General features: G+C 42.2%; 2 protein-coding genes across 2 annotated transcripts; both read right to left on the bottom strand.

The window, feature by feature from the left end:
• Positions 1 to 10,574: 10,574 nt before the first annotated feature.
• Positions 10,575 to 18,986, bottom strand: LOC127784193 (AP2-like ethylene-responsive transcription factor At1g16060). Its single transcript, XM_052311384.1, has 10 exons — positions 17,784 to 18,986; positions 16,878 to 17,697; positions 14,783 to 15,273; positions 14,575 to 14,657; positions 14,483 to 14,491; positions 14,240 to 14,328; positions 13,593 to 13,666; positions 13,399 to 13,449; positions 13,217 to 13,293; positions 10,575 to 11,324 (listed from the first exon to the last, which is right to left on the bottom strand). Exons 3-10 carry the CDS (start codon positions 14,938 to 14,940, stop codon positions 10,726 to 10,728), a joined length of 1,140 nt encoding a protein of 379 aa, XP_052167344.1. The 5' UTR covers positions 14,941 to 15,273; positions 16,878 to 17,697; positions 17,784 to 18,986; the 3' UTR covers positions 10,575 to 10,725.
• Positions 18,987 to 19,113: 127 nt separating this feature from the next.
• Positions 19,114 to 21,461, bottom strand: LOC127784192 (uncharacterized). The gene is made up of 3 exons (XM_052311383.1): positions 21,070 to 21,461; positions 19,720 to 19,869; positions 19,114 to 19,537 (listed from the first exon to the last, which is right to left on the bottom strand). The coding sequence occupies exons 1-3, from the start codon at positions 21,292 to 21,294 to the stop codon at positions 19,460 to 19,462; spliced, it is 453 nt and encodes a 150-aa protein (XP_052167343.1). The 5' UTR covers positions 21,295 to 21,461; the 3' UTR covers positions 19,114 to 19,459.
• Between the last annotated feature and the right edge of the window lie 1,253 nt (positions 21,462 to 22,714).

The raw sequence follows: 22,714 nt of genomic DNA, 5'->3' as shown, positions 1-22,714 counted from the left end.
AACTTAATTGTCAGATATGCTGCATAATCGCGTGCAATTCTCGTCGGCAGATTTGACTGCATTTTCGTGTTTCTGTAGCTATGTTAATTAAGTTTTTGGTATTAATTTTTATGAGAACTTTTTGTATTAATTATTGTTCTACTTTTGAACTTGTTGCACATTAGCAGTTTGCCAGGCTGTGACGACCAGGTTAATCACAAGGTCCTTGCAGATTTTCAACAAAGAAGGCCATCATTGTTTGTCGTGCAAGAAACAAGGTGATTCCCATTTTTATCAGGGCTTATGAAAGTCAAAAGTAATTTTTTAGATATGGGCTCTTGGACTGTGAATGATGGGGAACAAATAAGATTTTGGGAAGATAAATGGCTAGGTAACTTGGCTTTCAAGGATAAATTTCCATCTTTATATGCTATAGTCCGAAGGAAATCATCCACTATTGCCACTATTATGGGATCTGTTCCGCCTAATGTTTCTTTTAGAAGAGCTTTAGTTGGTCAGAATCTTGTATACTGGCATGAATTGTGTGCTTCTATTGTACATATTCAATTAAATCCTTCTTCTGACTGTTTTAGATGGAATTATCATCAGAATGATAGGTTCTCAGTAAGGTCAATGTATCTAGCTTTAATTAACAATGGTTATGTTGAAAGGAACAAATATATGTGGAAACTTAAGATGCCGCTTAAGATTAAGATCTTTATGTGGTACTTGCTTAAGGGGGTTGTGTTGACCAAGGATAATTTGGCGAGACGGAATTGGAATGGTAGCTTAAGGTGTTGCTTTTTTATGAAAAATGAAACTATTCAACATATCTTCATAGATTGTCATTATGCAAAATTCATATGGAGAGCAGTTCAGTTTTCTTTTGGTTTTAATCTTCCAACTAGTATATCTCATATATTTGATGGGTGGCTTTTGGGGTTGACAAGAAAAAGAGTAAACTGATACTGGTTGGAGCTTCTGCCATTTTTTTGGCTCTATGGTTGAGTAGAAATGATTTGGTTTTTAATAAATCACCATCTATTTTATATATGCAGGTAATTTTCAGGGCAACGCACTGGCTCCGGTTTTAGGCACAGCTACAAAGGTGTGAGGATGATGGGGAGTTCCTAAAGGTTGCATGCCGCAAGTTGGAGTCGATGGTTATGCAATTATTTGCCAATTATGGATGGAGGTTCACAAATAGACTTCAATAAATGTGTTCTCCTTATTTTGGCTTGGTTTCCTCATTTTTGTTTGGTGTGTCCTATTTAGCTGAACTACGCTCTTTTCTGGATTACTACAATGTAATAATTGGCTGTAGCTCTTTTTGAGCAAAGGCTGGGATGTTAAATTCCATTATCTAAAAAATCATTGTTTGTCGTGAGACACGAGATCACCTGGACGATGACTGATGAACAGTATATCGTGTTTGTCATGCATGGTCATTCATAAAGGTCCATGCAGAAATTGAATTTTAAGCCCTCTCAACCATAAAAGATCAAATTAGATCTAACTGGAACTTTTTTCAAAAAATCATTCTAACTTTTATAGAGAGAAAAGCAAGTATGTCTACAAAGTAACTAAAATACAATAAGTGGTGCTACAACTTACTATACGGGTGCAGTTTAGTCATTTATTTTACAAATTGATCGAACATGTCACTCGTTTTGTTTATTTTGGGGCGCAAATCATATAAAATCATATAGCATCTCACTTGCTATTACTTCAAGTGTTGTTCATTTCTTTCGCAAACAAGGCTCCATATGAACCACAAATAAAGCCAACACTAGTCTCTCTCATGCCCCCCTCCCCCGTCGTCTCTAGGAGCGACATGGGCAGAACCCACCGTGGCCTCCCCCTCCACTTCTCCTTCCTCCTTACCAACTCGTCACCATCCGAACAAGCCAAGAAAAATCCGCTTGGCCATAGTGAAAACAGCGGCATGCCTTATCACAACCTTGGGCAGAGTGGCCCGCATGAAGGTGAGGAGGTAGGATGCAGCCTTGGAGACGATGTGAGGCAGTAGTTGTGCAACTGTAGAGGCGAGGCGACATGCGACCGACTTTGAGGCACGGCGGCGAAGTGCGACCAGAGGTGAGGCGGCACGGTGCTGTTGCTCCCTCCATCGCTCCTAATGGTGGCGGTGTTGGTGGGAAGCCTCTAGCGCTCATCCCTCAAAAGCTAGTGCAATGGAAGAGACTGGCGGAGGAGGCGGGCTAGTAACGACGTCGTGTGCCAGATCAATGTCAGGGAAGGGCGGTTGTGCCCATCCTCTATATATGAAGACCTGGGCTACGACGACTTCTTGTGGTGCTGTCTAAATGCTTGAGGGTAGCGGCTGGCGCCGATGATCCTCGAGGTGGAGACCGTGACAGTGATAGTGGGTGCATAGATACAGAGCTAACATGTGGAGATAGGCGGGGGGTATCGATGTAGCAATGTCTACGAGCTGACCGTGGGTGGCTGGTGGTGGAGCTTTGGAGCCATAGTTACAGGACAACAATGGATGGGTGGCGGGATAAAGTCTAGCTCGGTCTGGTTAGGTTGACAACGGTGACACCTTTGGTTGTCGTTTTCCTTCGTAGAGGTGTTATCAAGGTGTCTCTCTTCCTCCCTGGTGGGTACCTGAGACCTGGATGGGCGGCAACGATGCTCCCTAGGTCACGTTTTCCCTAGAGACGTTGTCTAAGAGGCCCCATTATCGCCTAATATGCTTTTAGATAGTTTGGTGCAAAGCTCTTAGATGGCGGGGGTCCGCGGATTCGTGCGAAGAAGAGGGATCTTTCTTCTCTCTCGCCCTCTTCCTCTACAACCTTTCATCCGGGTGACCTCCAGGAGGTTAGGTGTTCAGCAATTTGGAATCGGTGTTGGGTAGTATGGTTATAGCTTCTTTGTTGATCTAGCAGTGACCGGTTCAGTGCTAGTTGTATGTAGGCGATATTGGTGTATTTTTGTCCTTTTTCCATGGCTATGGCCTTACATGTTTTAGTCTTGTAATTTTCTTCTACTATCTTCAATGAGTCAATGTTATTCGTTAAAAAAAGGCAACATTTGTGGATCATATAATCAATATGGGCACCGCCTCACCTTATTCCTTTTTGCTGGCTCTTATACTGGATCTGCTATATATTATTGCCCTTGAGCTAGCGTTACCAACATATTTTGAGGTTCATTGAATCTAGCCATGCTAGCTAGTTCACCGGCGCATATGCCCATGAGAGCCTATGGGTTTATTCACGAGACAAAAAGATTGTGTGCAGAATAAGAACAAGTTCGATTCTTCCTGGACCTTAATTCCAAATGTGCACTCAGATCTCAAGGAATAGATCCTTTTCCCTCCTCCTAGTTGGGTCATCGAACACTGAAGAAAAAGATACATCTGCTTAAAATAAAATGAGCATGCCATTTTTTTCGGAGCTATTCTCCGTTCCATATAAGGTTTATATTTTAGTTTCGTATTAAGCCATTTTTTTTAATTTTGTCTAAGTTTATACAACATCGAACTAGTATTATATCCAATATCCTTTCATATGGATGAAAGGATTCTGTAGAAAAAAAAAACCTTTACAAAATTGGATCATCCAAAATTCCTTTGACGATTTTGTATAATTTATACTACCTTACATTGTAAAACAGAAGAAGTAGCAGATCCATCGAACATATATATACTAGATGAATACCCCGTCGCGTTGCTGCGGAAAATTAAGTTGTATAATATGTATAAATAATATGTAATTTGATTATCAAAAATAAAATAATTTCATACATTTTTTAGCCTAAAAATAATTGAAATTGCATTTTTTAAGAGAGAAGAAAGAAGAGACAATTTGGATCATAGATCTATTATCTAAGGCTAGAAATAGTTAAGGTGATGTGATTTAATGAGAGAAGAGAGAAATAATATTAACTACACTTATAGTGAGAATGAAGATATAAATTTATAGGATTTATGCATGTATATGCACCGGCTGCCAGATTGAGGGGATCATCATGTTACATTATTCGACGTGGTGAATATAATGACTGATCACTGATCGAGTCACTGTGCACGAGGTCGTCATCGTTCTCGTTTGCATAGGTGCATATTCTATCACTTTTTTCATCTGCCGAGATGTATAGGGCCTGTTTAGGAGAGCTTCTAGCTGCTGCAGCTTCTTCTAAAATCTTCAGTTGCTAGAAGCTCTCTAAACAATCCAGCTTTTTATCTAGGTTGTGAGAATCTGTAGTTGTAAAATCTGAAAAATAAACTAGAAGCGAGCTTCTCCAAATTTTCACCAGCTAGCCTCTTAGCAGCCGTTTCTCAGAATTTTAAGCTCCCCAAACAAACCCATACGAGTACTAGCTAGCTTGACGAATATAAAAAACAACACAGCATGCGATGCGATGCCTTACGAAGTTACGATGATACGGCCGGACACGATTCGGAGGCAGGCGGCGGCTGCTGCTGCTGTATATGGTATGGCTGCCATTTATACACGTGGCTCGCGTGCAAACACGCGGAGCAGTACAATACCTATTTTGTGTGTGTATATATAAAAAGTATGTATGTATGTATATAAAGTACGTACTTTTATACAATATTAATATATATAAAGTTTATGTGTACGTTGTACACTTTTAATGTATAAAAAATATATACGCATATAGAAATTTTGTATACGTATGTATACAATATGTATACAAAGTTTGTATACATACCTATTAAAAACCTTAAAAAAAAGTATACTAGTTTTATATAGTACGTATTAAAAAAGTTGAGAGAAAAACAAAAAAAACTGAGAAAAGGGGCCAAATGGCCTTCCCACCATGCTGCCCGCTCTCCGCATGCGCCACGTGGCTACGTTGCACGGGAAAGGGCATGCGGCCGGCCACCAATTAGCTTTTTCGTACAATATCTTTTCACCAAGATTATGGCCGGATGTTGAAAAGGAAGGATCCCTGGAGAAGAATAATGCTGCATGGGCATGCAGCAGCTGATGTTCATCGATTCGTTGTTTTGTCCTTTTTTGGCTGGCTTCTCGGCAAACAGTTTGATTGTGTGCTGAACAGGTAAACAAATGATAGTAGATTAACTAATTTTGTGATGAAATATTTGAAAGTTAACGAGTTCACAATCACAAAGTTGAAAAGTTATTTTAAAAAATATTATAAGCAATTTATACATAGAACTTTTTTTAAAAAAAATATTCGTTTGAAAGCTTAGAAAATGCCATCAATAAATATAATACAAGAGAGAAGAGATGGGCGATACCCTAAGTACCTGTAGCGTCAGTCAGTCAGTAACATACACCCAATTGATTCGAGACCGGGACAGATTTTTTTATGTCAGCACTACTAGAAAAAACATTTTTTCCGACGTGGGGTCTTTTTTCGCAGGAGGACATGACCCTTGGAGCCAAATGACCGCTTACAAAAATATAAATCAGGGTGAAGTTCGTTGTCTGCCTGTGAAAATCTATTTTCGTAGTGGACCACATAAATGGTGCATACGAAAATCTATTTTCACAGGCGAACCTTATGTGGTCCGCCTGCAAAAATCATACCTACCAAAAAAAAATCTTAACTCTTATCTTCTCCCCCACCCCTCCCCTTCCCTCCCTCCCCGCCGGAGGGAGAGCGACGCCGCTCCCAGCGCGCAGACGTGGCAGCGGCGGCGCGGCTCCCCTCCCCTCCCCTCCCAAATCCGACCAGAGGGAGGCCGGGGGAGGGCGGCGGCGGCGAGGCGCGGGGCCGGCGAGGCACTTTTTTTTGTTTGTCCAGAGGATTTTCGCAGGCGGGCCATTGGATCGCCTGCAAAAATCATCGATTTTCACAGTCGTTGGTTTACATGCGGTCCTTTCCCCACCTAGAAAAATTACTTTTGGCCGCCTGAAAAAATGCTTTTTTATAGTGCCGGGAAGAAAGAAAAAAGATATCTATACTGCAAGCCATGAAAAAAAAATATAGTGCAAACTTCAGCTGGATATAAAATAAACATTTAGGATTTGTCACGTCGCTACGTATATATAAAAAAATTAAAGCAAACACCCACTAGACCACCCTCTATGCACTCTCTCTCTCTCTCCATCTCTCCGTCTCCCTCTCTCCTCATCTATCTTCCTTCCCTCTCCCCCACGATTCCTGCAACGACGATAGGAAGTCCACATCAATGGTTAACGGCGTGCGGCGTGAGTAGATCTCGCATCGGTGACGGGCGACGAAACTCGCATCGGCGATGGCACGCTCGATCCGCCGTCCCTACCCTCTGCCATCACCTCCACCGTCCCTATCCCCTCTGCGGCCACCCCGACCTTGGGATGCGGCTTCCCTGTTCCTGTGTTATGTTCCCCTCCCTGTCCCTGCCAGATGTCCTCCCTCTATTAGCTGCTGCTTTTCTAGTGGACCCAGGCCATGCGCTCGTTTTCTTTTTTAACGTAAACGACGTTAACATCCGGGATGGCTCGTTTCTGATCGGTGCCGAGGTTGTCGACCAATGTTCCACGCGCCAAATCGTGAGCTGTGACATGGAAGCAACGCAGCCGGAGTGGCCGATGCCGCCGGAGGCCGCGGTGACCAGGACAGGGAGTCCAGGGCGGCGCTCATCGTCTTGAGCAAGCGCAGTGACAGCATGGAGAGCGGCAGAGATGCATCCACCGCCGCTATGGACCCATGAAGTAAAAAAAAAATCCTAGCGCCCAGGAAATTTCGAAGACGCTCACTCCCCCCACCGAACGCCCGAACGCCATGACTTCTCTGGCGAGATCACTTGCTCATGTGATTCTTTTAGTTTCCTAGCGCATATCATCTTAAATTCTTAAGTATTACCTGAAATTGATTGCAGGAATGGTCGAACCATGCCTGGCTACCCTTGTCTCCCTCATCGTCCTCTCCAACAACGATATCCTCCTCATCAACAAATCAACAATTAATGGCCTCAACTTCTGTGTGTCACCCGCCCGAGGTCGGGATGGATGCTATGGGAGGTCAAATTCTTCAACGTCAGCTTCAACTCTCTCGCTGGCCCGCTCCCACCGGAGGTGCCCGGGATGCAGAAGGTGGAGTAGCTCGATGTCGCGCACAACCACCTCTCGGGCACTGTGCTGGAGGCCGTGCGGCCTCCCCCTGCTCAGGAACTTCACCTCTCCTACAACTTCACCGGTAAGCAGCCGTCCTGCACACGCATATTGCCCATCGATGGCAATGGCAAGCACTGGAATTGCCTTGCGTACCCAATTGCCCCGCCTAGGGCACGCCGCTGCAGTGTAAGGGAATTAGGGAAAGAAAACGGAGATTGCTGCTGTTTGCTTCAAAAAGAAACGGAGAGGTTAAGCCGTTTAGATGAAAAAAAAAAGGAGCGTAAGGCCCTGGGCCCGCTGGAAAAGCGATCGCCAATAGAGCGAGGACACCTGGCAGGGGACAGAGATAGGAACACACAGTCGGAACAGGGAAGCCGCATCCCCGACCTTGTCGGTGCCTTGAGGGGCTTCGATTTTTTCCTTCGCTATTTCCATTTTTTTACTCTATATGATTTTTTTACTCCTAAGATTTAACTAAGAGTATTTTTTTACTTTGAAGGAGGAGAGAGAGCGAAGAGGAAGGGAGTAGAAAGCTAGGGACTAAAACGTAAAATGTTACCAGTAGACGGGCGTCCCCTTTTTTTCGAAACCTCTAATGGGCGATCGATCGCCCTGGCTATGGTGTAGCGATCGATCCCCTCCCCCCTCCCTCCCTCCCTCCTTTCACCTGGTTTCTTTTTTTGGCGCCGCATTACTTTCCTATTTTAGTAAATTTATGCACCTAAAGTTTATACACCTCAAGTTTACATATCTAAAGTTTAGAGACCAAAAGTTTATAAGTCAAAAGTTTATATATCCGATTCAAATTTGAATTTGAATTCAAATATTTTTTATATATAGTATTTCTATACATCTAAAGTTTATACACCTAGAGTTTATAGACCTAAAGTTTATAAGCCAATAGTTTATATACCCGTTTCAAATTTGAATATGAATTATATCTGATTCAAATTTGAATTTGAATACAAATATTTTCTATATATAGTATTTTTATGCATCTAATGTTTATACACCTAAAATTTAAAGACCTAAAGTTTATAAGTCATAAGTTTACATACCCGATTCAAATTTGAATTTGAATTATATCTGATTCAAATTTGAATTTGAATTCAAATATTTTCTATATATAGTATTTCTATACATCTAAAGTTTATACACCTAAAGTTTATAGACCTAAAGCTTATAAGTCAAAAGTTTACATACCCGATTCAAATTTGAATTTGAATTCAAATTTTTTATATATAGTATTTCTATACATAATTTTTTTCTAACTTTTTGTTTTTTTAAAAAAATTTGTGTGGTGTATTGTAGTAGAAAGAGAAGAAGGGGAGGAGGAAGGGGGGAGAGGAGAGAGGAGTGTATCGTATAGGGGAGGGGGTGGACGGGTGATCGCTGGGCGGATGGGGGAGCGATCACCCGCCCATTAGACGCCCCTTTTTTTGGGGGGTTCAAAATATGAGGTGGGGAGAAGGGAGTAGTGTGTGGGATGCCATGGATAAAATTTATACATCTATTTTATATCTAACAATAGTTTACTAATTTGCATTGTACATAGAGTTTGCAGAACACATTTCCGAGCAAACTTGTCGAAATGTCTCTATGGACCACACACACCCGTGGGCTGCGTTCTAACCCTGCCTAAGACTGGGTTGGGCTACACAACCCTGAAGCCCTTAGCTTAGGTCCAACTGTTTCACTTGGCCCAGTGTAATTGCGATGCAAGCTGACACATTTGAGCCCATGAAATGGCAAGGCCCAACCAGCCAGCCCATGGCCGCCCACTTCACCTTCTTCCTCCTCTGTTTCTCTCTTCTCAACTTGTTCCCAAGTCTCCTCGCAAATTCCAACAAGAGGTTGCTTTCCTCTGCATAGTTCACTCCGCCGCCGAGGCATGGATCATGAGTAGCTCTCCGAGCTTACTGACAAGGCGATGGACGATGCTTTCCATGTGTACTTTGATAGTACAATTTGTCCCATCAGCATGTACATTTGGATCGCAACAGTTCAGAGCTTCCAAAGAACGGGTGATCGAGGCGCCGTTTGTCGCGAGGTATCTTCTGATGTTCCCTTCCGAGAGAGCCTTGTTTGGAACGGAGAAATTTCACGGGAAGCCGCAGAGATTTAGGTGCAGATTCTTAGTTTAAATTTTGAGACCTATATAATGTGAAAAATGAACTTAATAGTCTAGTACTAGCCAAAAGCTTTTCATCCTCTCGAGTTGGATACTCGCAAGTTGTTTCTCATATCCAGCTTCTCCAAACACGACTTTAGAATTTTTCTAGTTGGTCACGACCGCCAAGGACACCGAAAATATTTTCATTCTCTCGAGTTGATACTCACTAGCTGGTTCTCAAATATCTAACTTCTCCAAACATGACTTTAGAAATTTCCCAGTTGGTCACGACCGCCAGGGACACCGGTCGACCATCAGCGATTTGACATCGAGGATAAACACGTTATTATGTAATTCCTCTATCTCAAAATAAATAAATCAAATATCAAATATAATACATTCTAGTACTACAAATCTGAATAAAAGACATATATGCAGATGTTACATCTCGTGCTAGGCTTACATATTTATTTTATTTTAGTACATAGTATAAGGTTGTGTTCGCAGAAGGCGGTTCCCAACCCAAACACCGCGCATGGAAAACGGAGCGGCCATTACCACATGATTAATTAAGTATTTGCTAATTATTTTTTAAAAAATAAATTAATTTGATTTTTAATGTAACTTTCGTATAGAAACTTTTTTAAAAAAAACACACCGTTTAATAGTTTAAAAAATGTGCGCGCGTAAAACGAGGAAGAGAGGTCGGTAAAATGGGCATCCGAACACAGCTTAAGTATCACACCCTGCCGGGGAGGCATGCAGTTGGCCTTTTCAGCCAAGGTTGATGTTTTCACTGCCGGTCTCTGACAGCCAACGCATTGATACAATGGTGGTCTCTGACAGCTGAGGTATTGAACCACACTGGCAGAATCGTATGTGCCGGCACATGCCCATGGAGAAAAAGCTAGAACTTGGACCATGCTCAACTTGCAGTCGCGTACTTCGCCATCGATGCGTGCAGTGCAGCAGATCTTCAGAGCTGAGCTTGGAGGAGTCAAATGCTGATGATTCAGAAACCACCCTGTCACTGACAGACTTGTACTCATGGTCATGGTGAACAGTCAGGAACTCAGGATTGAACATGTAGTAATTGTTCAGAAACTCACAAATCCTTCTATCAAGTATTTATGTAGATTATAGATACTATATAGTCGTTCTCAAAAAAAAAAAAAGATACTATATAGTTGTTCATTTTGTCAGGGATGAAGCAAAAATGAAACAATCTCCTCTCCTCACACTGTCACACACCCACTATCTCTCTCTCTCATTCGGATTGTCAAGGTAAGAAGAAAATCAATCTTGAAGTAATTCTCGGTCTTCAGCTTGTCACTATAATACTGTCATTAACTCTGTAAGCACTAGCTTGTGCTATAAGAGTATCTTGCATTCTTGCCTGCCTTCCATTTGTCTGTTCGTCTGTTCCTTCTCTTTTTTTGGTCATTCTCCTATGGACAAAATCCACCCAATTAAAGAATTTAATTAACGGCCTGTAACTGTATTGCGCCGTGGCCGTTGGGCTACTGGCGAGGCACAAGCTGACACTGCTCGGCTGCGGCAGCGGCGGCGCCGCCGTCACAAGTCCAGCTCGAAGTGGAACGCCGGCGACGCGTACGCGGCGAGGTCGCCGAAGAACAGGCCGTCCACGTCGGCGTATCCCGCGCCGGCGGCGCCGTCCTCGGCGGCGCAGCCGAAGTAGGTCTGGATGTCCTCCGGGAAGCTGCACTGCGGCGAGGCGCCGTCGTCCTTGGTCGCCTGCGGCGGCGACGGGGACGAGGAGGAGGTGGTCGTGCTGCTGGTGGTGGTGGTCTCCGCCGCCGACGTCCGCTCGATCATCTCCTTGAACTTGGGCGACTGCAGCAGCAGGCTGAGCGCCGACGTCGTCGGCGTGTGGCCGAGCGAATGTCTTGCCGGGATCAGCTGTGCCGCCGCCGCCGCGGCGCCATGGCCGTCGTGCTGGAACGACGACGCCATGGCGTCGAGGTCGATCGCCGGGAGATCCTGCGCCGACAGAGCACCCAGCATGGGGTGAGGGTTCTGGGCGGCGCCCGCGCCGTCGGCGCCGGGCCGGAGCCACTTGATGTACCGGCTGAGGTCGAAGTTGGTGACGGCGTTCAGGCCCCGATACTCGATGGCCGCCATGTCGTACGCCATTGCCGCCTCCTCCTGCGTCGCTGCAGTCAAGAAAGATTCGCTCAGACAATGGCTGACGACGAGATTGCTAGTACGAAGTTGGTAGCATCGGCTATTCCACAACTTCCTCATTTCAAGATTCCCATGAGCACCTGTTGTAAGTCGCTTTAAGTTTTTTCTAATTAAACTTTTTAAAATTTAATCAAACTTATCAAAAAGTATAGTAATATTTTTAACACAAAATAAACATATTCTAAAAAAATTTAATAAAACTTATTTGGTGTTTTAATGTTGCTAAATTTTTCTATAAACTCGATTAAGTAAAAAAAAATCAAAACAACTTATAATTTGAGTTATAAAACGGAGGGTATCTTTTTTTTTTAGCAACGACAAATTTTGGCAAGATTGACTTTTGGTACCAAACCAAACACTTCGTAACTAACCTATTGTGATTTTTTTTCAAGATTTGGTAATTTCAAGGGTAAATTTAGTTTAAGAAGACCATTTCTGAAAAAAAAATACCATTGTTTTTTTTTATTTTCAGACTTATTCCTTTCTTCCCACATTTCTTAAATACTCCTAGTTCCTAAATTTATTTATTATGTTCTCCAATGGGAGGCGACAGGGGTGATGTAGTGATACTATACACTTTTGTTGTGTGTGCAGTGTGTGGCATGACAAGCTCACACCATATCCATCGTGTCTGTATGGCTCCATTCTGATCTTTGGTATGTATTAATTATGCTAATGTTTGGATTAATGGATGTGTAGCCTTCAACTGGTGCACACAGAACAGAGGGGCCGTTGGAAGTTGGTCTTCATGGGGTCTACCTCATTGAGTCATTGCATCTAATCCCCAACTAACTTGGGATTTAAATTGCCGGGAAATGTCCTAAATAGCCTCACTTCACTTCCTGCCATTGCTAGCTCAACTACTTCGATCTAGATCATCCCCATCCTTGCCCCATTGAGCAACTCCTGGTGTATTTAAATTAGTGGGGACACCACATACTAGTTTCTCTCTTTTCATTTGTGTGGAGTTTCATTCTTAATTAGCTATGGAAGAATTTACGGGGATGGATGTTTTACAGTTCGTTCCCTCCAGTTAAAAAGTTATCTTTTTCTTTCCAGGTATACATCTAGACAAACTTTTGGAGCTTTCAAGTGTCCATGCCATTTTGATATTAAATCGTATGCATAGATTGCCTTTAAATCATTTCAAAATATGTTGTCTTTCTGGGCTTCTGGCTTCACAAATAAAATATAATTTGGTGATCAAAATTGTTTTTTGAATACCATATCACTATCTGAGACGATGGCATGCCTTTTTCCTGACCACAGGAAAGTATTTATATAATGTGAAAAAGAGTAAACCGTATATCAGCGTGTTTCTACCCTTAGTTTCTCTTTCTGCTTTCTCCATGCATGTTCCCACTTGGAAAGCAAGGATTATGTAAGAATTTTGATGCAAAACTCATGTGAGATGTGATGTTCCTCACAAATGCATATGGAAATCATTTGTTGCAATCGTGGCCTAATTATTTGGACCGGAGATTTTGGTGTTGACACATGAGAGCAACTGAACACAGTGACATACATCACAATCTAATCTCTATTGACAGGATCCAGCCATTACAATCACTGGATGGAGAAATTAGTTGGGGAATTTGTACAATGTCAGGTGATATGGTTCAATGCAAGGGGCAGATCCGTCACTATGGCGATGTGCACCGCCAGAAAAGTAGACAGAAGCTAACTCCGGTGACTTGCACTTAATACTAAGATTTGGCTTTCAAGAACTTTGACAGGAATAGAGTTTATGGGTGAAGGAAATCTAGGCATTTATAACTTATAAGGCTGTTGTGCTGTTAAATTTTTCCTGGTATTTTGTTTTCAGAGGTACTAGTGATTTTGTGGCAAGAAATTAACATACCGTAAGTACCGAGATAGAGGTACTTGTTGCCAAAAACACGGCCAATCCGGGCCTCCCATCTCCCATTGTGATGGTGTCTGAATATTTGCACGAATTTGTGATATGAGAAATTTTCAGTCAAGTTGTCTTACATATTTTGGATCCCATTTGGAGTGTAGTAATTTGGAGCTTCTAATGATTACCTTGCAACGCCTCGGTACTTCGATACTCCTCTTGAGAACCCACTGCTTTTCCTGTGAAAAATCATACATATGAACCATATGGTTATGAGTTGTAATTGCTAATTTAGTTTTCAGGGGATTTAATTCCGTTAATTTCTTCACGGAGAATTTTCTTTTAGAGAAATTCATTGCATGTTTGTCTACTTGAGAATTACCTCCTTAGGGATCCAATATACTCTTCCCTTGATTGCCCCTCCATTTCTTTCAACTCGCCTTCATATGCAGACAACTGTACATCATAATAATAAACGTGATAGTTATACAAATGTCACGAAAAAATGTAAAGCGCAAAGATTTTGCGCAGATGCAGTGCGCTTTATCAGATGGTAAAAACCAGTACCCTCATCACTCATGTCCCAAAGAGAGATTGTCATCATTCATGTACTTTGTATTTAATCGGTTAAATCGTAATAAAGACATGAGCTTTTTTTTTAAAAAAAAACACCCTCGCTACTACTACTAACAACGACAATAAAATTATCATTTTTCTACCAAACATGAAGCACAGGCTATATTCTATCAAGGCATAGATTGCGCTCCTATGATACAGCATCGAAAACATTTATTCGACGACTTATCAAGTATAGGTGTACTTTTAAGGGGATCATGAAGTAGCCCATGATCGAATTGAACTCGCGGGAGGTGCGGGGAATTCAAGCCGGAGATCCATCCACCATGGGACACACTGCCTCACACACATACACACAGAGAGTAGCAGTGCAGTGTGCTGCTGATCTACTCTACTGACTGCTACTGTGCAACAACATGCTGTTGGAATGTGCAGGGGAGTAAATTTTCCTACCGGGAAGTTGAGGATGGTGTCGGGTCCCCAGTACTTCAATGCCGCCAGATCGTACGCCCTCGCCGCTGCCTCCTCGTCGTCATACGCCCCTGCAACGAACAACAATCGGACGCACCACCACGCTAATCACACACTTATCACTAACACCCCAGCTAATTTTTTCTTTTTTTTTGGAAATAGTGGATCAACTGGCTGGCTGTGTGATCATGCCAAGGCCATGACCCGAGAGCCTCACGTACGTACCGAGGTAAACTGCATGCACCAACAGAAGAGAGGGATTAGTTGAGGCGAGTGATTAAGCAGGGAGTGGTGATTATATCAGTGATTAAGCGTACCTTGCTTGCCCTTCTTGTTCTGGGACTCGTTCCAGCTGTTCTTGTCCCACAGGTGCGCCTCGAACCGCCCCGTCCACCGGTGCCTGCACGTCCGAAACCACGCGGCGGCGGCGATCGATCAGCGGCCGGCCGGAGGAGCAATGAGCAATCTAATTAACACGGTGGCTCGATCGATTAGCTCGGTTAATGATTCGTTATAAAAAGTTACCGGGTGACGCCGCGGTAGACGGAGCTGCGCTGGGAGGGGGACTCGCGGGGGACGCTCTTCCGCGTGCGCTTCGGCTTCACCGCCGCCGCCGCGGCGGCGGCGGCGACACCGCTGCTGCTGGTGTTGGTAGTGGTGGAGTTCTTGCGAGGCTTCGCCATGGATGGAGTGCAGAGCAGAGGAGGGAGCGAAGACGAGATGGTGGGTGACCAACTATGGTGGCGTTAACGGAGGTGGCAGTTTTAAAGAGCGGGAGAGGGGGGAGGGGTGATGGGGGGCGGCAGAGGTAGTTGGTGTTTGGAGCTCAGGGCAGGCGCCAAATGAGAGCAGGAGGAGGAGGGAGAGGGAGAGAGATGGCCGGCCTCTTAAATCTTGACAAAAAAAAAAGAAAAAAGGAGAAGGAAACCTTCCTGGATCTGATTAAATGGCCGTCTAAGAACGGCCTCCTCCTCTTGTCTCTACTCTGCTCTCTGCAGGTTTGCTGGTTTTCAAGCCTGCAGAAACATCGTAGTTAAGGGGGGTTAATCTACAGCTGCGTTGGGTGTAATGTGGTTAAAGCACAGTTGTTGTGTTTTAAGCTTACTGTGGGATGGATCATGTATAGGATCTTGAAACAGTTTAGCTGATGTAGGAGATAGATGGTTTTTATTTTCCAGCGTAGTTTTGTGCATAGCTAGATTTTAAAAGCATAATGAGATTTAATATATAACTTTTTGGTTCTGTTTCGATAAATTCAATTTTATAAATTCGATTTTATTTCGTATATCGATTTTATTATAATCTGGACTCAGTACGATTTCAGATAGCGCATCTTTCTCTTTTTCCAATTAATGTTGTAATTTTAGGTCTTCTTGGCATACATGGTGTCTCACTCACATCCTTGCTTTGCTCAGTAATACAACAGATAGATTACGTTCTAAACAGAAATCAACTGCGCGGAAGATCTCTTAATGGCAAACTATGGGCAGGCTGCTTCTAATTGACAAAGCGTTGTCTAATCAAAGCGTCAAATAGGACATGTTGCCTGAAGAGAATGTTTGGCTTGATGCCAAAATCAACTTAAGATTATACTGGTACTATAGAGATATCTAGGACTGTAGAAGTACGTTTGGTTTGATGACTTGCCTTTTTAGAGTGGTTTTGAGAGCGGATGTTTCCAGAGTTACCAAATTTTGGTGTGGTTATAGTATTTAAAATATGTTTAATCCAATTACGGTTCAACTTCATGCTAAATCGATGCTATTCAACCAGAAAAAAAAAAGAAGAGGGTGGAACCTACGCTGCCTACCTCTTTTATATGAGGCTACGAGCACAGCGTCTAATTCTGATTTGTAAACCACAAACTTTTAACATCGCTGAGCAAAGGAGTTTGACAAAAACCAGAAAGTGATATCACTCTTTAAGTGACTGGTTAATATATAGCCTTAATATAGCCACCGTAAGTGGACTTGTGTGCAAGTGTAAAGCAGCATATGTCACAATTGACTGAAGTGATTTCTACAGTCAGCTCATTTTGTTGGCCATTTTAGACATCATAAAGCATATATTATCAATTTGTCATGTAAATGAATTATTTCCATGGCTTTAATTCCTTTATCGGACGCTTGTCAGTGGTCATATCGTTTTCAATTGGTGAGAATATGGGCCGGACTTATGAGTTATGGCAAATTGAATCAACTCCCAACGAATCTGGACCGTCCGAAGTCATGAGCAAGCCTCTGCCTTAAAAGCGATACATTCCTCCCAATTATGGCACAACTACAATCTGTGACATACTTACTGACACTGATGTGTATATCCATCAAAACTAGAGGCCAGAAGCTCAAAGACTGATTGTAATAGGTTGTGCAAACATCTTCTACTTAAACTTGTCGCCACTAATATGTGTCCTAGAACTGATTTGACACAAATCTGTGCTAAATAAACTCTCTCCCGGTCCCAGGACCATGGCCTTGATCATGACTGCAACGGCCTAACGTACTTCAGCAAAGTTACGGTAGAAGATGATGTGGGATTGACTTTTCAATATTTTGGACATTCATAAAAATGAAGAAAGAGAGTTGATAAAAAAAAAAGAGTCGCAATCGAGCAGACCAACCTTGGAATTCAAGTACCTCGGCAAGGCTGAGCATGGGCCTTCATCGAGCAATCGGATGTATTTAAGATAGTAAAACTGGAATCTCCAAAGCAAATTCGCGATCTGATGGAGCATATGAATATGCCTTGTCACCGAGGTGAACTGAACATGTTGTACAGTGTGTACACCAGGTGACCAGGAGACACATGCTTCTTGTTCTCAGTTCTTTTTTGGTTGATGTAAGCCTGTAAGACTGCAAATGTGAAAAACATGAAATAGATAAAAGCTACAAAGAAAAGTTGCTGGCAATTATCCCCTGATGCGTTTTATTGACTAGCGTAGCAAGTATGCACGTGCTTTGAAGTAGTGGTGAAGTGTTATTGCTTGACTGGACAAAGTAAATCGGCAGGTCCAGCACTGATGTGTCACTATTTCTGTTGTGCTAACACAAACTCCGACAACATCTCAAGATTCCCAATTGACAAGCACTTGGACCCAGACATTTCTCTGTGGTTGAGAGTTTATGGAGTCTGCCAAGTGCATTGTTGGGTGACAAATTTTCCAACGTGGGAATCATTTTCATCCAAGCCTACATTGCACTATTCAAGAAGACAAGAACTTCTTTCATTCTGCTGGTCTGTTCTGGATGTGAAAGCAGGAATGGTTAACCTAGAGGATGTACCTGAAGATGTAGAGGAAGGGTTGTGATATCATAACTAGTTCCCCTGGAAGATTCAAAATCAATATGGAGTATCCTTCTCTTCCTTTTCTCATCAATCATCAGAAAGGAAGTGTCTGATCATTCAGTGGCCACGTTGAGTTTTTTTTCTGAAGCTGTAGCCTGTAGATTCACAAACAAAACTGCAACAAATCAGCAAGGTTGATTCTCAAGTTTGATGCTCCTCTAAACATTAAGAAACCAATTACCAAGATAGCGTCTTCACAGAAGTCACAACAGAAATATCCAATCATGCATGTGGACTCATTCTTTTGCACGTATGATGTATCAACTGCAAATACATAATGCAAAAAATTCACGCATAATGGTGATAGAGATGCTAAATATGCCATAGAAGTCCCAATCCTACAGCTTCAATCAATTTTCTTTTGTTTTGCACTGTAAGTTCTATCAATTGCAACGACTAACAAACAAAAAATTTGGTTGCTTTCATTTGTAAGATCTGTAGTGTACGGCTCAAAACAGTCCAAACCTTGATGCATTCTTTGTCTTAACTGCTAAAACCATCGTTCCTGCACAGCTAAGCAAGACCAGCAGAAAAGATGAAGAGAAGGAAATATCAGTGTATCAACCAATCTTGACAGAGTCATTCACCTTCCATAAACACAAATTTGATGCTAAAATAAATACAATGAAACTCATACACTACAAGAGCAGACCAACCTATGATTAAAAGTTAATCAACAGAAGCAGAAATCTCCACTAAAAGGACAAACTAGGCACAAATAATAGTGTTAATTCATGCAAGTTCAGAAAGATTATAGAAATCTGGGAGAAATTATCTATATTAGTTGTTTTTGCCACATAAAGTAGGTGACAGGACAAAATCTCCTTATATAAAATGTTTCTACATTTATGAAACATGAAACGATTCAAGGGTAATCGTGAAAATAGAAACATTCTATATGCTAAACAACTTGTTAGGAAAATACATTCACGGGCACAACTTGTATTAATGGTTGTAATCATGAGATAGTGTATGCAAACAAAGAAGCATCAAGAATTTTGGCTACACTGTGGAGAACTATGCATTCAAATCGAATTGAGTATTGGTTAGTAATTCAAACCAAAAAACCAATAGACTAAAAATAAAACCCATGTGCCTATAATGTTGCTTTTTACAATAAAACTCAACTGTACTTGCTGCGAGTTAGTATGACCAGACACGTTTCAGGTTGTACAGACTACAGACACCATTTGCAAAGAATCTCCAAAAGCATAAATCATGCCAATTACTTATCACAAAAACTGCAACATATATTGCAACATATTCCCTGACCACCGCAGAAAATGCATCCTATGCAGCCTTCTACTCCACAAAACTTCAGTTATCCAGTAAAATATGCATACAAGGTAGTAGTTAAACCATACTCTATGGCTAACCAAACAAAACCATTTAGGAATCAGTGAGCTATTATTCAAACATAATCCAAAAGAATAAAATAGGACCAACAATATTTTCGAAACTAGATGGGCTAATGGAATGAATCATCTCATTGAACCATATTTCAGAATGGATACATGAAGCCTTTACGCAATAATATTTACCTTCTTACATACATAATCGTTATTATCTTATGCTGAGAAAAGGGAATTACAATCCTGTTTTTTTCTGCACGTCTGCAGACGGTTGAATCAAAAGTCTACACATATGAGAGGGGAGTTACCTCTTTGTAATTTTGTATGTTACACAAAGGATGTAATGAAAAATTCAAGACTTATCAGCATAGGGAAATAGCTGAGGCAGTGCAAAAATATCATAGTACCACTTGTACATACAGAGGAATATGAACAGATGTACATACAATTAGCAAAGATTAATTTTAACTAGAAAAGTTTTACGGTATGGTAAACTTCCTCTGCTTCATTTGTCGACAGGAGGATCCTCAAGCCACTTGGCACGAAACCCAGTTCCTTTGCAATCAGCACAAGTTGCGAAGCCCTGAAATCATATGAATTAATTATATCCAATGCGTGTCATGTAAAATACACATTGATGGAATATCTAGGGAGTCAACAACATATTACTATTTTTCACATGCAGTATTCACAGAATTAAATGGGACAGCACAATCAGAATAAGAACTCCTTCTGATATTCATGGAAGGGAAAAGGGCATACTACCTTTCCAGAGCATATCACACATTTCGTGTTTTTTGAGGGTACTTCACACAACATGTTGTTGCCGAGGATAAAGAAACCTGTGCCGGTACACCACTTGCACTCCACGTGCCCAGCAGATTGACAAGATGAACATGGGATAGGTCTTGGTTGCTGCAAATCCATCACATGTGAATGTTAGATTGAAGCACAATTGCATGCTGCATACACAATTTAATTTTATTCACCTATTGCTAGCACTGAAACAATGAAGGCATAAAGCTAGAAGAACTTGGGACCTTTCTTAAGTGGCCCTTGTTTGCAAAGAAAATATAGCCATGTATTCTAATTTGCATATCTTGTTATTTTAAGAAATGTACATCCTATATAGCTCATCTCTTAGAACTGCACCAATCAAAGAAGTAGCATTTTCATTTCCTGGTCCATAACTCCATATTCAAATTAGATTGCTGCCGCGCACACTGTTAAAATTGTGATCAGAATTCATTCGATTATTGCCTTTCTAAATATAGGCCCTTACAAGTACACTAACTCTCCATGTGATCCCTATAAATATATCCCTGTTGGCCCAGGGAAAACACAATAGAGCAAGTCAGCTCCATTGTAATTATCCACAAAATAATGATTATGCCTTTGTGGCGCACCTTTTTTTAATCCTCGGAGGTTTTCCAAGTTATGTCTGGTGTTCATCTATTTTGCTGTGTGATTCCTAAGAAGTGGCAAGCATTCCATATTATATCATTTGCAAAACAAACACACCAAGCACGACTTTTTGCGTGCAATGATATGTATGGTTGAATTAATCATGTGATGCAGTTGCACTCCTGGGATATCAAACTCGCGTTAAACTGACAAGTCCTTTTGACAAAAACAGTGCATGATTTACCATAGACTACCGTTGTTAGAAATTTCTTCAGAACATGGATAACTAGTTTAAAGATCACACACAAGTACATACAGATTCAGTAAATGTGTGGGCCAGCTAAGTTTCCCAACTACAGAATTCACCATCCACAAAGCATATTATTCCTGGCGGAATGAACCGTTTCGAATTTATTGTTCTATATAAATAAGTTTCTCCAGTCTGAATATCCAACTCTGTGTATTTTCGCGCAATAATTCCACACAATTTCCTCTCTGTTGTACACACGTTAAATCCAAATTCCGGGAGAGACGGAGAAGGCAACCTATCCTCATCACAATTGAACAACGGGGTCAATTCCAGGTAGAAGAAGCTAGGTCAACGTGATGGAAACCTCCTAATGCGATCATACGGAAAACAATTTCTGAACAGAACGCATAAGTAAAGTAACAGGCATCAAACCGACAGGCAAATTCCCAACTCGAGCGCACCTGGGAGATGAGCCACGCGAGCTCCATGCGCTTGGCGAAGTCGGAGGAGCTCCCGGGTGAGTCGATGGTGGAGGCCATGGGAGGGGGAAGGCGGAGGAGCCCTAGCCGCAGCGCGGGCGGAGCAGGGACAAGGGCCCGGAAGCGCCCGGGAGGCCACGGGGCGCGGGCGGGGCGGGGGGAGGGGAAGGCGGCCCCCGCGCGGGCGCCGCAGGCCATCGCCGGCATCCTTCGTTCGCCGCCGCGGCGAGGGTCTCGGAATCGGAGAGAGGCGGAGGAGGATGTGGGATGGAGGTCAGGCGAGCGAGAGGCGCAGGCTTCGCTGCTGCGGCCGCCGCCGCCGTGGGCTTCGTATTGACCACGCGCGTGGCTACAGGTCACCGGTGAACGGCAAGGGCTGTTCGGTCACTGACGGGTGGGCCACATAAGCGTAGAGCCTAGGGCCAATCGCGGGTTCGCGTGTGGTTGGTTGGTCTCTGGCTTGCCGGGTCCAGGTGGCCCTCCTGGTGCTGAATTTTCTGCCCTTTTTTTTTGTAAAATGCGCGGTGCGGGTTTCTTTCTACGAACAAGATGGCTGAAGGAGTTGGGAAAAAATAATTTTGAACCTAATGTAAATAGATAAAAGTCCATTTTGTGTCGAACTTTTACAAAGTCTAAAATAACATCTCTAACCATTAATATCGAACACAATTTTATCTCTCAAAATTTCAAACAATTTACTTTACAATCGTCAGAGTATCAAATAAAAGGGTTTGGCTTAAATGACACTTACGTCACGTCTTACTTATACTTAGCATATATTTTTTAAAAAATGAAATCTACTTGTCATCCAAACATTTCTTGATACGACTTGAATAGGGTGATGTTCTAATCTTCACGATGTAGGATCACGAACCAATAATTGTCTCAATACCAAGATAACTAGCTACAAGCAGTCAAATATAACAATACAATCTGATGATCGTACTCGAAGCCAATCACCATCTCTATTACGACAACCTGAGTTGAGGGTTTGCTCAACCACACTCTAAATTACCAACCATCACAACATACAATTCTATCAAGGGAAACCTCGAAGGGAGTAGGCACACCAATTAGGGAGTGTTGAATGCCACTTCTATAATCTCACAAGGAAATCACAAAGATCGTGGGTAGAGATCTCTCACTGAATTTTTTAGCACATAGCTAAACAAAAAAGTTCATATTTTCATTGTCAAAAGTTTTCTAAATGATATAGCATGAGGGGTATTTATACTTGGAACATCCCTCGGAGTAAATTGGCAAGCTGAAAGGTCTCAAAAAGTTATTCCCAAGCTGGTTCGCAAGGCCATTTCAACTTCTATGCAGTCTCCACTGAAAATAGACATTACTCCCTCATGCGAAGTCGAAACGACTAGCTGTTTGATGCGTTTGAAACTAGACTTGATAAGCTTTCCAATCATATGTATCATGCATGATGAAACATGGTTGGCTTGATCGCACATCTATTGAAAGTTGAACCAATTGCGTGTAATTGGTCTGCTCGTCGGTGTCAACCATCTCGACTTGAGCAATGACCACTTCATCTTCTTTGCAATTCATTCCATCCTTGATGTAGACATTTGTTGTTGTAGCAATGACATAATCCTCGGATATAAACCTTTTGTTA

Source organism: Oryza glaberrima, chromosome 9 (assembly GCF_000147395.1).
Source record: "Oryza glaberrima chromosome 9, OglaRS2, whole genome shotgun sequence".
NCBI classification, from domain to species: Eukaryota; Viridiplantae; Streptophyta; class Magnoliopsida; order Poales; family Poaceae; genus Oryza; species Oryza glaberrima.
This window is presented reverse-complemented; position numbering and strand designations above follow the sequence as displayed.

Excerpts from the sequence above, each read along its gene's own strand:
- LOC127784193 (XM_052311384.1), bottom strand. The coding sequence starts at position 14,940 with ATGGCGAAGCCTCGCAAGAACTCCACCACTACCAACACCAGCAGCAGC. Across the intron at positions 13,294-13,398 it reads AAGTACCGAGGCGTTGCAAG|ACACCATCACAATGGGAGAT; the intron begins GTAATCATTAGA and ends GCAAATATTCAG. Across the intron at positions 11,325-13,216 it reads CCTCTATCTCGGTACTTACG|CGACGCAGGAGGAGGCGGCA; the intron begins GTATGTTAATTT and ends TCTTGACTGCAG.
- LOC127784192 (XM_052311383.1), bottom strand. The coding sequence starts at position 21,294 with ATGCCGGCGATGGCCTGCGGCGCCCGCGCGGGGGCCGCCTTCCCCTCC. Across the intron at positions 19,870-21,069 it reads TCGCGTGGCTCATCTCCCAG|CAACCAAGACCTATCCCATG; the intron begins GTGCGCTCGAGT and ends ATGGATTTGCAG. Across the intron at positions 19,538-19,719 it reads GTGTGATATGCTCTGGAAAG|GGCTTCGCAACTTGTGCTGA; the intron begins GTAGTATGCCCT and ends ATATGATTTCAG.